This window comes from Mesocricetus auratus, unplaced genomic scaffold (genome assembly GCF_017639785.1).
Source record: "Mesocricetus auratus isolate SY011 unplaced genomic scaffold, BCM_Maur_2.0 Super-Scaffold_100691, whole genome shotgun sequence".
Classification (NCBI taxonomy): domain Eukaryota; kingdom Metazoa; phylum Chordata; class Mammalia; order Rodentia; family Cricetidae; genus Mesocricetus; species Mesocricetus auratus.
In genome coordinates this window covers 14,665,323-14,681,591 of record NW_024429267.1, presented here as the reverse complement: position 1 = coordinate 14,681,591, position 16,269 = coordinate 14,665,323, and the positions used below count along the sequence as shown (strand labels likewise).

The window sequence follows — 16,269 nt, the reverse complement described above, 5'->3', positions numbered from 1 at the left end:
TCTAAAGTGCTCTACAGGTGGTAATTTTATTAATTGTTTAGTGACTAATTATTAGGTGTGGGGCTGCTGTATTCATAAAAGCAAAGTCACACTGCAAAAAAGAAAATCTAAAAAGTCCTTTTTTCAAACAGATTGAATCTAATCAGTGCTGTCCATACGTTCATGGATGTAATGTCACCAACTAAAGCTGAAGGAAACTAAGTCTCCATCCCTTGGCAGCCCTCAGTCACAAAGAGCTCTTCAGTCAGGGGTGGGGCTTCATGAATTCCTCCACCATCCTTGCTGGGATGTTGACTTGCAGGAACATGTACTAGGCTCATGCAGGCAGTCACAGCGGCTGTGAGTCCATGAATGTAGCAGACCTGCTTCGTCCAGAAGACACTATTTTATGGCAGCCATTCTCTGGCTGTTATAATCTTTCTGTCCCCCCCATTTTGTGATATTCCTGAGCATTTTAGGGAAGAGTCTAAATATCCTATTTAGCGCTGAGTACTCCACAGTCATTTATTTTCTGTACTCAGATCAACTGTGACTTAACTCACTTTTCTTGATATAACAAAAAACTTATTACTCCATATATTTTCTTGATGTTTTATTTAGAAAATTGAGATTAATAATAGATACATATTTTTTCAGTTGAAAGGATATATTCTGTCAAAAAGTAGATGCAAGGTTACCTGTAGTAAAAGCAACAGTATCAATGAAATCACTGAGTGCTTACAGGCCCTGCCCTATGTAATTTCATGTCTGTGTCTAAGGCAGTTGGGGGAAAGTGGTCTACATTTCTATTCCTCATCCTGTGTCTACTGTCCATTCCTCATACTAGACAGGCATCTAGCTGCAACAATGGTACACATGTGAGAAGAAGGTAGGCTAGGGCTAAAGCAGACCTTTTTGTCTTTCACTAAAACATTTAAACATTTAAACATAGAAGAACAAATGGTAAATGCAGCAAATGAAGTCCGTTTGAAGGCTTGGGTGCCACAGTAGGCCCATTTTATCTCTCTGAGAAGCACTACCATCCCCAGAGGGATAGATGAGCTTATGGAAGTAAAAAGGGGAACTTTGGGGGTGGAAGGTATAAGTGTCAGAGACAAGAAAACAGGAGAGAGGAGCAGGTCAGAGGAGCAAGGGGCTCAATCTAAGCTATTATGCATGAAAATGCCATAAGTGAGCTTGTCATGTTATATGCTAACAAACAAATAAATTTTAAAAAATTAAAACATTGGGGGCTGGAGAGGTGGCTCAGTGGCTAAGAGCACTGGCTAATCTTCCAGAGGAACTAGGCTTGATTCCCATCACCCACATGGTAGCACATAACTGTTTCTCACTACAGTTTCAGAGGCTCTGATACACTCTGGCTTCTGTAGGCACCAAGCAAGCATGTGATATAAATACATATATGCAGGCAAAATACTATATACATAAAGTAAAAAATAAGGACATGATTCTAACCTTTGGACTTGATAAGGAAAGATGTATCTTTTGTCTATATCTTCTAGTTGTGTCTTCTGTCATGTAAGTACTATATCAATAAGACTCTAATGCTATTTTCATTCCAATCAACAAGAAATTGCTAATCTATAGGAAGGTTAGTGCTGTTGAACTATCCCTGCTTCTCTGGAGCCAAATGAACTTAATCACGTGGATAACCTTTTTGATGTGCTCTTGAGTTTGCAAGCATTATATTAAGAATTTTTTCCAACTATATCTATCAGAGATTCTAACCTAGTATTTTCTTTTTTGCTAAGTCTTTGTCTAATGATGGTATCAGGGAAATTTGGGTGTTTGTAAAAATAATTTAGAAATGTTCCTTCATTTTCTATTATACTAAATAATTTGAGAAGTATTGCTGTTGTTTCTTCTTTGGAGGTCAGGTAGAATTCTGTCCTGAATCCATCTGGTCCTGAGCTTTTTTTATTTGGGAGGTTTTTAATTACTCTATCTCATAGGAGGTATGGATCTATTTAAATTATTAACTTCATCTTCATATAGCTTTGATAGACCAGATAACCTGTCTGCTGTTGCTACAAATTCTCTACTTTAAATGTTTCATTTATTTTTATTTTATGGATGCATGGAACGCATGTTTGCCTGGTGCTAGAGAAGAACAGAAGAGGGTATCATATCCTTTTGGAACTGGAGTTAGAGGTGCTTGTGAACAACCAAGTGGGTGCTGGGAACCCAAGCCAGACACTCTCCAGGAGCACCAATTACTCTTACTGCTTCTGCCTCAGTCTCCAAGGGCATGGATCACAATCATGAGCTACCATGCCTGGCAAGAGCAGCAAGTACTCTGAGCTATGTCTCCAGGCCTGAAAATTCTCTGCTTTTTGTATACAGTAATAGGAACTGAACCCAGGGACTTGTAATGAAGTTGTCTATCACTGAACTATATCCCTCAAGAGTCCTTTATCAAGGGAGATCTTCTTGATCAAAATGTAAATAAATAAACAGTAATACAGAAAAGGAACCTGTATCTTTTTTTCTTATCTCAGCAAACATGGTAAATTCCTCTTAACTGCATTTTATTAAAGCAAAAGTATCTTTGTCCATTTTAAAATTTTAATATCATTCATAGTAACAAAACTCAAATTTGTATCGTAAACCATGACAGCAAAACAACATAGCTATTTTTTGACACTATCCTAAAAGGATGACTAAGACGTATTCCTAAGACAAACTCAAATTCTAGTTTTGGATGATCTAGCATAAAAGACATGGGATTCCCTAAAGCTATGACAATCAAGATTTTGAGATATTCTAATATTAGGAACTAGGGTGTTTTAGAGCTCTATCAAATGCAAGGAATCAGTTGCATGAGAAAAAAATGAACTCAAGTTAAATACTGGCTCTGAAAATGTATGGCTTAAATATTAACATCAGTAGCATCTACTACTATACACAAAACTAAATCCTGTCAAAATTTTAATTTTAATTTTTCTACTCTCCTCTGGCACAGTCACTTGGTCCTTAATGCCCATATTATAACAGAAACCTCTTCCTCCTTCTTCCTGTAGCACACTAGCTTTGGAAGCCTCTCCAATTCCTCTAGGTCATCCAGGAATAGGGGTCCTGCTGGCTCTATAGGGCAGCAATGTAGAAATAGGTCACAACATTCATTTTAGAGGTGTTACACACAGCACTGCAAACCAGGCACAATTACCTCTAGTCAGATTACTGCAAAAACCACTTGTACCAAGGCACATCAGGTCATTTTAGCTCCATCTGTGTTTGGATGATAACGAGAATTGACAGAGGAAAAAGACAGGGATAAAATCATGCCCATGTGAATTTTTACAAGAAGAGTTTGTTTCTGCCTGTCCTGATTTCTCTCCATTTAATGAAATCTATTTTTCTAATTTTTCACAAAGCTATAACTTTCCTGAAGTACCATTAACAAATAATTCTCTCCCAGCTATGAATCTTTAAACATCAAATTGTCATACATTCAATCTCCTAGTCCTTGGCACAGGCATTTCTACTTTGTACATGTCTTTGACTTTGGTTTGGTTTGCTTTTTGAGGGCAGGGTCTCACTCTGCTGCCAGGCTAGCCTCCAGCCCATTGTGATCTTCCTCCCTTAAGCCTCCCCAATGCTGGGATAACAGGAATATGCCATCTCGCCCAGAGGTATGCTACCTTTGAAGGTACATTATCTTTTCATAGTATTTCCTTTCTCAAGAATTTATAACTTTGAATTTCTTTACCAAGATACACCTGTGTAATACATTTTTTGCTTTTTTGAGACAAGGTCTCTCTGTGTAGCCCTGACTGTCCTGGAACTCATGCTGTAGACCAGACTGGTCTTGAACTCAATAGAGATATGCCTGCATCTGTCTTCTGAGGGCTGGTATTAAAAGTATGCACCATCACCACCCAGCAACACTTTTTTTAAAAGTAAAAATGGTCATGTGATTAGGGTTTATATATATAATTCAGATTTTGGAAAAAGTTAAAATTGGTTGAGCTAAACATAGAAAATGTACCATGGGTAAAAGGGTAACTCATGCTTGAGTGAGAGCAAATCCTGTTTATGGAAGAAGTATAAAAAAGTACTCAGGACTGGGAGGAAATGAGTAACTTTACCTCTGTACAGGAACAATAGGTATGAAGAGTGCTGCCTGGTGTTATAGACAGAACTCTTTCTGAAAGTTAAAAGAAAGCATTATGGAGTAATGCAGGTTCCTCTACAGCTATTTTTACTCAAAATACCCACTTTACAGAATTTTTACCTTTCCTAGATCTCTTACTAATATACAGAAAAAAATTTCCTTAGCTTTAGTGGTTGGAAACCACAGACTTTCTGACATGTACTATAGCAATCAAGTTTTCAGCTCATGTCCTAATCAGACTATAGAAAAAAAGGTCGAGAATGTTGATCTTACCTCCATAATGGGGTTGGAGGCCAAGACCTTTTCCTCAACATTGGCCTCACTGGCAGAACCACTTACAGTTGCAAAGTATCGCATGGCATACTTAGCTGAGACTGTCTTTCCTGCTCCCGACTCTCCACTTACAATGATGGACTGATTTCGTTCATCCCTGTAAAACAAGTAAGAGTGACTACTAGTACTTCTACTTCTGAGTGCAATTACTTCTGCTCCTTTCTCCCCATAAGGAAGGGTGAGTTCTGCCAGTTCATATATACAACAATGTAGAAGCAAATGTATTTATTTGACACATAAACATGTTTGAAACAAATTTATTTATTTGAAACCATATTAAGAAACATAGTATTTCTTAATAAGAATGATTACCTATAAACAAGACTGAAAAGAAGGATATACTATTCACTTAGAGAGAATCATATAACCAAGGGCAACTTTGTATTACAGGAATTCTGAACTTTCTGTGTGTGTATTTTATTCATGGAGATTTTCATTGGCATGTTATAATATTGTTGCCAGCTACCATACAATAAAAGGGAAATATCTTTGGACTCACAAGAGAATTTAGAAAGAAAGTTCAAAGCACCTACAGTACCAGGTAAGATTCCATTTTGTTGGCTAATTTCATTTTTAAAATGTCATCACCATCACATTCATGTCTGAAGATACAGTAATAGGATACTATTATTTTTTGTTGTTGTGTGAATATGAAGCCTAAGTTGCAATGGAGACCTGAGGATGTTGGAGATGTCAGATCATGAGGCAATGATTAAGGAAAGCTACATGCAAAGAATGGAGTGACCATAAAAGAGAATTACATGCTCACTATGGGTGGCCCAGTTGGAAGGGTGGAACTACCCAAGCCCTTTGGAACCATGTTGGACATGGAACTGCAGAATTTGGTGTTTTCCTGCTGAGTTTCAGTTTTGCTTTGTTCTGACCACTCTTTATTATGCTTTCTTTCTTACCTGTAGGAATGGAGATATTTACTCTATGCCAGTATATACTGGAAGCATATAACTTGCTTTATATTTTATAGGAGCTATTAGTTAAGCAATTGTTTTTAGTCTCAGATGAGACTTGGGATTTTTTAACAGCGTTGGGGCTATTAAATACTATGTTGACTTTAGAATTTGACTGACTGCATTTTTACATTATGAGATAGCCATGAGCCAAGGGGACAATAAGTGAGAGGTTTTAAAGTGATGTGTTTGTGTGCCAAATTGACAATGGGCAAAGCTGTTTTGTTTAAACTTGATAGTTAAATTGATCAGACTTAGAGTCCCTGGCTATATCTATGAGGATTATCTGGATTTGGTTAACTGAATAAAAAGCCTACCATAAATGTGACAGTACAATTCCAGGGACTCGAGAAGGAGCTGATGGTCAGCATTTATCTGTTTCCTGACTAATGATGCAAAGTGGATGGCTGCCTCAGGCTTCTTCTGCTGTGACCTCTTGCCACAAAGGATGAGACCCTTACACTGTGAAACAAAATAATCTGTTCCTTCCTTAGATTTCCTTTGTCATGTGCCCTGTTACAGCAATGACAAATGTAAATGATTCAGGAAGGAGAGATATATCTATGTCCATGTTCACTTAGGTCCTTTGTTTCTGGGCCACAGGGAATCACAGCAAGGAACATGTAGCAAGACTGCTCACCTCATGGCAGCCAGGAAGCAGACAAAGCTGAGAAGGGGGAAAGGGTAAGAGAAACCCCCGAAAGACATATTCCCAGCAGCCCATTTCCTCAAGCCAGGTTGCACTTCCTAACAGCGTATTGAGCTTGGAACTCATCAATGGATTAACTCATTGAAGAAGTTAGTGCATTTCTTATCCAATAGTACCAAATCTTCAGTACACAAACCTTTGGATCCATTGTATACTAAAATTATAACACATGGAATATACACATGTGGTGCCAAACCTGACTTAGGATGTACTGACTGAAAGTCACAAAACATCTGTAAAACATCATCCTTATAAGGTAGTGTGTACTACGCCAAGCCTATAATATAACTAGGATACTTGGCACCACATGGTAGCTGAGTCATAGTTGCTAACAGGAGAGATTTCATCATCTATAAGAGTCATTTTCAACCTAGTCAATGAACCTCAGGATACTAGAGCATTCAGAAACCACATAACTAGATGAAAGAAAGGATTGCCTACGAAAGGCCTGGTAATAAATAAAGCTAGAAGTAATAAAAGCAGATGACATGCCTGAATGGATGGAAGAAGACTGAAGAGATGATACTTCACAATCATGAAAGGAAGAGCTTGAATTTGAATTCTACTTAATATTTTTCAAAGTGCTTCTGTACTTATCAGCCAATATAATTTTAAACCCTGGAAGAATAAGGATAGACACTCTCTTGTCCTCTTTGAAGAAAACAACAGAGGAATTAATTTGCCTAAAGTTGTTGACTAGTGTGCCAAGACAGTGGGTTGTTACAACCTAACTACAGAGGCATGGGAGGTCTAGAGTAGGCTCCTTCTGTTTGCTATGTCACTCCTTAGCATTGTCTGTCCTTCACTAGGAAGAAGAAAAATGCCCATACATCAATCCTATCTTACATGATGATAACAAATACATTTCACAGAACACTGTAAGGTCAAGCTAGACTATTTTTGAAACTGATCCATCTTATAGTTGAGTAAACAGAGATGTTGAGATTTAAGTTCTAGGATTATTGGGAGAGAAGCAATTAGTACAGATAGCGTAAAAAAACTATATCAGGTTAATTAGACAGTACTAACATTTTTCTCAATCAAAACCATAAGTGAAACTTAGGAACATTGCTCTAAGACTCACAAAGGACGGGAAATATATAAAATTAAGATAACACCTCAGCACATGGTTATAAGGAAACAAAACTAAATTTTGATGTTAAAATACTACTGTGATTTTGGTAAAGGAAAACAATCAGGGGCCAGTAAAATGGCTCAAAAGGCCAAGTCAGTTGGCTGAACTGACTCCATCCTTGAAATGCACATGAGATCTCCATAAGTTATCATCTGTGCTAACACACACACACACACACACACACACACACACACACACACACACACAAATAGTTTTAAGGTGAGAAAAGGAATGCAAAAGGAAAAACAGGCACTGAATTCCATTTGCCTTTTCTCCTCTAAGTCGACAGGCCCATTAAAAGTAAGAGTGTGACTATGCCACAAGGCACTGTTCTCTAAGGACCAAGATTAGAATGGAGATGGGGTGGGATCATTTCTAACTAAAATACCTAAAACAGGGCCACCACAATGGCTTTACAGTTAAAGGCACTTGCCATCAGGCCCCTTTCTGGCCTCCTCAGGTACTACACCAATATGGTGCATATACATCATGCAATAAATTACTCCTATAGATGGGATAAATAAAGATGTAAGCCCACCTCTTATCCCTCACCCCCACACATGACCTACCCTTCCTGTAACCTCTTCATCTCTAGAAAGAACTGCTCACCTGCTAGCTCTCAGAACAAGTCCTTTCATTCTGACTCCCGCTTCTCTCTTACCCTGCATCAGTTTTTTCCCAGTTCCATCTTTAAAATATATCCAGATGAAAAGACAGAGGCCTAGCCCTCCCTAGGGATCAGAGTGGAGATTGGGTGGGGGGCTGGGGGACTTGGTGGGGAGGGCGGGGGAGGAGGGAGAGGGAGCTGGAATTGACATGTGAAACAAGCTTGTTTCTAACTTAAATTTCTAAAAAAGAAGAGAAAAAAAGAAAAAATATATCCAGAACCTATTCCTTCTCACCATCCTCACTAATATTCTCAGCTAAATTATCATTTCTCACTCAGATCACCAATTAATGTCTTCCCTCATCTCCTGAGTTCTACCCTAGCTTGCTCCGTTTTGTTATTGTAGAGTTATTCTGATGTAATTTCAAACTTGTAGAAAACCATACACATAGTAAAATGAGTTTCTGCCTATGGTTCCCTCAGATCCAGGAGCTGTCTGCTTGTTAGGCCTCACACCTCTCTCATCCTAATACTTTATGCAACATTTTAAGAGTTGCAAACATGTATACTTCTACCACCTGCACAGTATGATTCCTAAGTAGAGCTTTGTTCTTACCAACTTATAATGACCAAAATCAGGAAAGTTAATATTGCTATAGATAACACTCCCAGTTTAGTCAACTATCCTATTGATAGGTGACAAGCATAAGCCTTATTTACTTTTACTCTTTACCAGGCTTTGTTTGTTGGGTGGAACTATTATCTAGCTTGCTGCTGCAACATGTCTAGAACAGGGGCTTGTTTGGGGATTGCGATTATGAAATTGTGTCATTCCTAAAGATGGGAGGGGTTTGTAGGTACAGTGGTGATGCGAAACACCAAGATTCACACCTGGGAAAGATGGCGTGTTTATTTGATAGAGGGAAAGGGGTAAGAAATTATTGTACAGCACTGATTCCTGCCTAAGCTAAAGCAGACATAGTCTGCTTGGTGACTGTAGCAGAATTTGTGGGTACAGATCTATTAATATAAGTGATAAATATCCTAACTAACTGAAACATACCTTCAAACTATCTATAAGAGAAAACTAGAAAAAGGAAAACAACCTTCAGTTAAGAAATTACACTGATAAATCACACTGACTCATGGGGAATATCATGTGGGGTGAGGAGAATGCCAGGAAGCAAGCTGAGTCTACTGACATTTGAAGGTTGCCACAGCAATGATGAAAGAACCACGCTTTCAGATTTAAGAAAAGTCCTGGGACTCAGAATGTGCTTAGAATATGCAAAGTATTTTCTGAGAAGTTGTATAATTCTTTAAGCATTATAAAATTCTTCAGAGATCAATTTTAGAGTCTAGCAGTCCATGTCCCCTCTCTGAGTAGTGGGTGTCAGACTGTACCGAGTGGTGTCAGCACTGTACTGCAATGCTCTAGAACTAGGAAAATCAAGTAGGGGTAGACTCTGTTCAGCTTAGAGAAAAATGTACTGACAGATGGAATTTTCTCAATGTTAAACTTTAAACTTTGAATAATCACTACCATTTTATAGTAGTATCAGGCATACTGTAGTATTTTATATACTGGTAATTCACTTAGTAATTTTATATTTAACATACTAATATTTTAGTGTCAAACTAACTGAATTTGAAAGATAATTATCCTATTGATGAGACCTCAGAGAAATTATTCAACTTCTCTGAGCCTCAGTTTTATCAAATGAAAATGAAGTTTTAATTTAATATGAAATTTAATAACAATAACAAACTCACAAAGTTGTTAAGATCAATTTTTTAGTAAATTGAAAGTAACTAGATGATACCTTGTGGGGAGACAGTACACAGTTAACTTTAGTTCTTATTAAAGGTACTATTATTATTAAAAGATACTATTATTAGCCAGAACTTGGAAGCAACCTAGATGTCCCTCAACCGAAGAGTGGATAGAGAAAATGTGGTACATCTACACAATGGAGTACTATTCAGCAGAAAAAAGTAATGGAATCCTGAGATTCGCAGGCAAATGGATGACACTAGAAGAAACCATCCTGAGTGAGGTAACCCAGTCACAAAAAGAGAAACATGGCATGTACTCTCTCATATATGGATTTTAGACATAGATCTGGGGAGTGCCAGCCTACAATCCTATGGCCAGAGAGTCTGGGAAACAGAAACTTTATTTAGTGGCTGATCGAAGAAGAGGCAGACTCCCTTGGTTAAGTACTGAGCTGAACTCAAGAAAGCCAGTAACAGAGAGGGAGGACTGATGATCAAAGGGATTAAGACTGGGCTGGTTTAACCCCCAGAAACAGCTGACCAGACAAAGGTTAACTCTTGAATCCCAGGCATCAGCCTGGGAATCCAGCATGGGACTGATCAATACCCCCTGAATTTGGGTGTCAGTGAGGAGGCCTAGGGAACCTATTGAGCCTTGGGCAGCAGATCAGTACCCATCCCAAGTATACACACGGACTTTGGACTCCCATAGAACAATGTGAGGTGCACTCTCACCCTGAACTCTTGGGGAAGGGTCTAAGCCCTGCCCTATATGAAATGACAGACTATGGACACCCCCATGGAGGGCCTCACCCTCCCTGGGGGAATGAGGGGATAACGGGGGGTGGGGTGGGGGGAGGGCACGGGAGGAGGGGAGGGAAAGGGAGAGGGACCTGGAACTGACTTGTGAAGCAACCTTGTTTCTTATCTAAATTTAAACTGGAAAATAAAATAAAATAAAAGAAGAAAAAAAGATACTATTATTATTAAAACTTCTATAGGCTCTTTCATTGAAACAATTCTAAAATTCTATCACATTTTGGCCCCAAAATGTATACTGGTTGAAAAAGAGAAAATAAAAGCCTCTATGATGTTAGTTCCCTTTCTAGTTTATAAACTGTCTTGGGGGTTTCCTACATCATATTTTTACCAAGTTCCTCCTTGTAAGCAGGAGAAATTAGTTAATTTTTTTCCATGTGCTCACCCTTTCACATTACAACATATCATTTATTATTCAGAATATAGTTTCATCTTGAAAGTGCTTTTATTTCCCAATCTCTACCCCCTCAAACTGTTAGGCTCAGTGGTAATATGAGGAACACTTTGCAGATAGTCTTTATACACACTTAGCTGATTTCCTACCATATATTTTAATTGCTATCATACAGATAATTTATTTTTCCAGATTAAAGGTCTTTTAGTTCATCTGTTCCTTTGCTGGGTGACATTAGAGAAGTCCCTTCTTACTAACGTTCCTTCTAAACTTTCCCTCTCTCACTACAAAACACAATACCTGTCTTTGCTTTGTCACAGGAACATGATGAGATTCCAAGGCAATTTAAAAACAAACTACATAATCTGTTTATAAATGTGAGATTTTAATGTTTAATTAAACAGTCCAGACAATCTGAGACAAATTAGCCACAACTACTTAGGCAGTAATTATTTACAAGTTCTTATTTTCTTTAAAGATCCATGATGCAGCAAAGAATAAATTATCTTATCTAACAAGAGCCATGAAATAATAATAGAAGTTCCTACCAACCTTGCCATTTGTTTATAAGCCTCTTCAGCTACTGCAAAGATGTGAGGATCCATGTCACCCATGTTCTGGCCACTGTATGCATTAATAATATCTTCTCCATAAATAGGCAGTTGTTCATAGGGATTTATAGCTACCAGGACTATTCCTGGGGAAAGAGGGTGAGAAAGAAAATGAAATCAATGATATCCCAATGGGCACATCAAGCTTGGTAAAGTAAGGCAGCACAAAACCTTTTTTTCAATTTAGTCCACATTAAACTAATAAACTGCTCAAAGATCAAAATGTACCACAGTCTTTGGCACTCTAAATTATTATACATAGCCCTAACTAATCTGGACTGATTTGTTTAAAATAATGTGACTTGGATAGGGATAGAGTTCTAAAACAGAGGATTTGTCAATCATTCCGAAAGCTCTGGGTTTTATCTCTATTGTGGAAAAAAGTAACAATGTTCTAAGCAATTTAAATATTTAGTTACAAAAAAATTGGGGGCTGAAGAGAGAGCTCAGGGGTAAACAGCATTTGCTGATCTTGCTGATCTGAGTTCAACTCCAACTCCCAGGAATCAGACCCTCTTCTAGACTTTGCAAGCACCCAAATGCATGTACACACACACACACGCACACAGACACACACACACACACACACACACTTTTCCCACACATACAAATAATAAAATAAAAAATTTTCAAGCTCATTTCTAGAAATTTATCCAATGAAATAATCAGAGATTCATTAAAAGGGTTTTCTTTTAGAAGGATATCACACTGGTAGTCATACAGTGAAAACAAAAACAAACAAAACATATACTAGAATCATTATGATTCTACATGAGCATTGTGACACACCACAAAACACATGCTTTTGAAGAATATTAAATGTCATAGAAAGTGGAGATAAGTGGAGGATCAGAAGTTTAAAGTTATCTTCAGCTATACAATGAGTTCCAAGACAGTCTGAGCCATATGAGACACTGTCTCAAAAGAAAAAAATCATAGAAAAATATGTCATATTACAAAAAAATAAACTGAGGGGTTGGAGAGATGTCTCAGTGTTAAGAGCACTGTCTTACAGAGAATACCATGTTTGGTTTCCATACATGTGGTTCATAACCATCCGTAACTCCAATCCCAGGGTATCTGATACCCTCTTCTGACCTCCATAGGCATGCAGACCAAACACTCATACACTTAAAATAAAATAAGTCTAAAAATATAAATTGAAGGAAAAATATTTAAATAATAGGGAGAAAGATTATCATTAAGCATATATAAGACAAATTTTTGCCGGGTGGTGGTGGCGTAAGCCTTTAATCCCAGCACTTGGGAGGCAGAGGCAGGTGGATCTCTGTGAGTTTGAGGCCAGCCTGGTCTACAAAGCTACACAGAGAAACCCTGACTCCAAAAGTAAAAAATAAATAAACAAATAAAGACATAAATTCTCCTGAGAGGAAAAGTGGCTGTGCCAGCTTAACAGACAACAGTGAAGACAAGATAAACACAACATGGGTCAGAAAGCCAATGAACACATGGGAATGAATGAACACCCAGGGCTGGGCCTCAGAAGAGCCATGGTTAGTAAGAGAGGGAAGATCACAGGAAGAAGAGCCAGAGAAGTCGGAGGAAATAAATATGAGCAAATCAGAGCAGAGAAAAACAAAGACAGATGGGGCTGGGAGAAGCACTGTAGCCATGCACACATGTTCAACCTTCACTTCTGAGAAAACCGTCATGAGCTGGGCTGCTGGCAGCTAACACCGCAGGAAGGAGACCGGTGCAGCACAGTGAGTCAGTCCTGAGAATCTAAGTGAGGATAAAGGCAGCAGTAAGCTTGCACCTGCACCAAATGCCAGTCTGTGAACATCTACTCTTTGTTTTATGAGAGGAAAAGAAAGGGTGACTTCAGCACTGAATCTGATATGACAGGGAGGGGAGGGTCCAAACGATGGACCTGTTCACAAATTCACAAGTAATTTTATTTGGCACGAAATATAATGAGCTAGTGACTCCTGGTCAATCTTTCTGGTGATCTGAAGTGATTTCTGGATGTATGAGAAATTCAACCAAGCTAGTTTTCTCTGTGTGCATTTCCATTACTACATCCACAAAAGGAAAGCTTACAGCTCATCAGGAGAGCACTTACCACAATATGTATAAATAAGTTTGGAATCGATGAAGCGAACTCGGAGATTATGCAGCACAGCAGGTTCATGAAGATAGCTGAGGGCTGTAAGATCATTTTCTCCAACAAGTATGTCAGGGTTCCGTAAGGGAGGCAGCTCCTTGGTCTTTGGATCTAGACGGTATTCCAAATCCTGAGGACAGAAGACACAACATCTATGTCAATAATGATGAACATGAAACAAACCTATGTATTTAATTATTTCTGTTTCTGATTTGCTTTTAAATGTATTTATTTCTTGTCATTTTTCTATTATCAGAAAAAATAAAAAATAAAAAAACAATAAAGAGTGGCTTCTTTTTCCGTCAGACATAAATCTGCATAAATAATTTAAGATTTCACTTTCATATTTAATTACGCATATGTGCCTGTGTGTTTAGTGTGTGAGGGTGTATTGTGTACATGTTGCAGCTGTTCAGAGTTTAGAGAGGACCCTGGATTTCCTGGGATTGGAATTATAGACATGAGGTTCCCAATGTAGGTGCAGGGAACCAATCTCTGGTCCTCTGGAAGAGCAATACATACTATTAGCCACTGAGTCATCTCTTCAGCCCCAGTGTAAATAATTTTTTGTTAATATACTTGAAGAAGTTAGAGCCTAGAGATTTTTACCCAGAAAATTTTAACCATTAGATGAGTCCTCATCTCCCTCTTCTATCTACAAATGGGAAATGATAATCAGTATAAAAGAGGTCAAGAGCATAGCTCTAGCATCAGATTTACCTGGGTTTAAACTCTAATACAGACACATAACTTCTATATGGCTTTATGTGCATTATTTAAACTAAATCTCTCATTTGTAAGATGGTTTAACAAAACTAGCTCAAAAAATGTGGCAAAAATTAAAGAAGCAATGCTTGGCACACTCTAAGAATCCCTAAGATTTCTGAACCCCTACGAATCCCAAGAATCCCCTAAAATTTTGTGCCACACTGTGTGTATAATTTTGGGAACAGTAACTCATACTTTTCATTAGAGTTTAGTGAGGTACTTGGCCCCAAACATTAAGAAGTACCACATGGGCTAGTGAGGTGGCAAGATAAAGGTTTTTCAGCTAACCTGATGACCTGAGGTTAATCCCACATATGAAAGGAAAGCAACTCCTGAAGTTGTCCTCTGACCTCCACATGTGCATCATGGCATGAACACATGTGGACACACATACATGAATATGCACACTAAGTATCAAAATAAAATTGAAAAGTACTATGTATTATAAAACCATAGGCATATGGGACTTTTGGACAATGCCAATTATGGAAGCTGCCACTCTACTATATATTAACGACAAATAGCATAGGACAGATGAAAAGGGGGAAAGAGGGGGCTGGAGAGATGGCTCAGAGGTTAAAAGCACTGGCTGATCTTCCAAAGGTTCTGAGTTCAAGTCCCAGCAACCACATGGTGGCTCACAACCACCCATAATAAGATCTGGTGCCCTCTTCTGGCAAGCAGACATACATGGAAGGCAGGATGCTGTATTCATAATAAATAAATAAGTCTTTAAAAAAAAAAGAAAAGAAAAGAAAAGGGGGAAAGATAGGTTCAATTATAATGGAGCATGTGGGCTATTGCAAGTATGTTTGTCTCTTATCTGGAAATGATGTCAAAACACCATGCCTTTTTACAGTTCTTAGCATGGTTATGGTAGCTAATAGCAGTTACCTTAATACGCATTTTTGAACCAAACACTCACCTTTCTAGATATCCACTACAACCACCTTATATACATATAACATTCGCAATACATTTCAATCAGCAAGGATCTAGCCAACTTGTAGTATTATTGGAAAGATTAAAATAACTGTCATGGATTCAGTATACACACCTTTATTTAATACCAGAAGAAGCAGAGGAAGGTGAATCTCTACGAGATTCAGGTCAGCCTGATCTACAAAGAGAATTCTAGGCCAGGCAGCACTGAATTGTGAGACCTTGTCTTTAAAAAAAATTGAATTGTCAGGATCAAGCTTGATACACAGTAAGTACTAAATGCATGAGTTAATTGTTTGAAAAATAAACATACACTTCTTTTAACATTGTGGTAGTTTCAATGATAAATATTCCCATAGGCTCAGACATTTAAATTCCTGGTGCCCAGCTGGGCATTGTGTTGGGAGGTTTAGGAGATATAGCCTTGCTGAAGGAAGTATGCCACTAAGGACAGGCTTAGGGAGTATACATGCAGACTTGCCCTATTTTTAGTTTGTTGTCTCTGCTTCATGCCTGTGGGAAAATATGTGATCTCAGCTTCCTTTTCCTACCACCATGCCTGCCACTTGCTGCCAGGCTTTCCCACCAGAACAGACTCTTATCCCTTTGGATTCTAAGTCCAAATACACTCTTCTTCTGTAGGATGCTTCTGCTGTGGTGTTTTACCACAGCAACAGAAAGGCAATTAACACAGAAGTTGGAACCAGAAAGCAGGGTGTTAACTGTGCAGACTGGACCGTGTAGGGGGTTTTGGAGGAATATGGGAGACTTTGGACCTTTGTACAAGAAAATGACTGGATGCTATAAGTGGAGCTAAATGGTTTGGTCTAGACAGTAATGCTGTCTCCCAGAGCAAGTTAGTAAGCAGCATTCCTCTGTGGTCACTGCTTAGTTCTTGTCTCCAAATTCCTGCCTTGAATTCCTACCTTGGCTTCCCTTGACAATGGAATGTAACCCACAAATTATTTTTA

General features: G+C 38.3%; 1 protein-coding gene across 7 annotated transcripts in view; it reads right to left on the bottom strand.

Moving 5' to 3' along the window:
* The window catches only part of Myo5a (myosin VA), a 151,400-nt gene that overhangs the window by 91,679 nt on the left and 43,452 nt on the right, over positions 1 to 16,269 (bottom strand). For all 7 annotated transcript variants that reach the window (XM_040739870.1, XM_040739872.1, XM_040739873.1 and 4 more), the window contains exons 3-5: positions 13,547 to 13,718; positions 11,405 to 11,549; positions 4,388 to 4,544 (exon numbers count right to left, since the gene is read on the bottom strand). In XM_040739870.1, the coding sequence (XP_040595804.1) occupies positions 4,388 to 4,544; positions 11,405 to 11,549; positions 13,547 to 13,718 (474 nt within the window). The remainder of the gene's footprint in view (positions 1 to 4,387; positions 4,545 to 11,404; positions 11,550 to 13,546; positions 13,719 to 16,269) is intronic.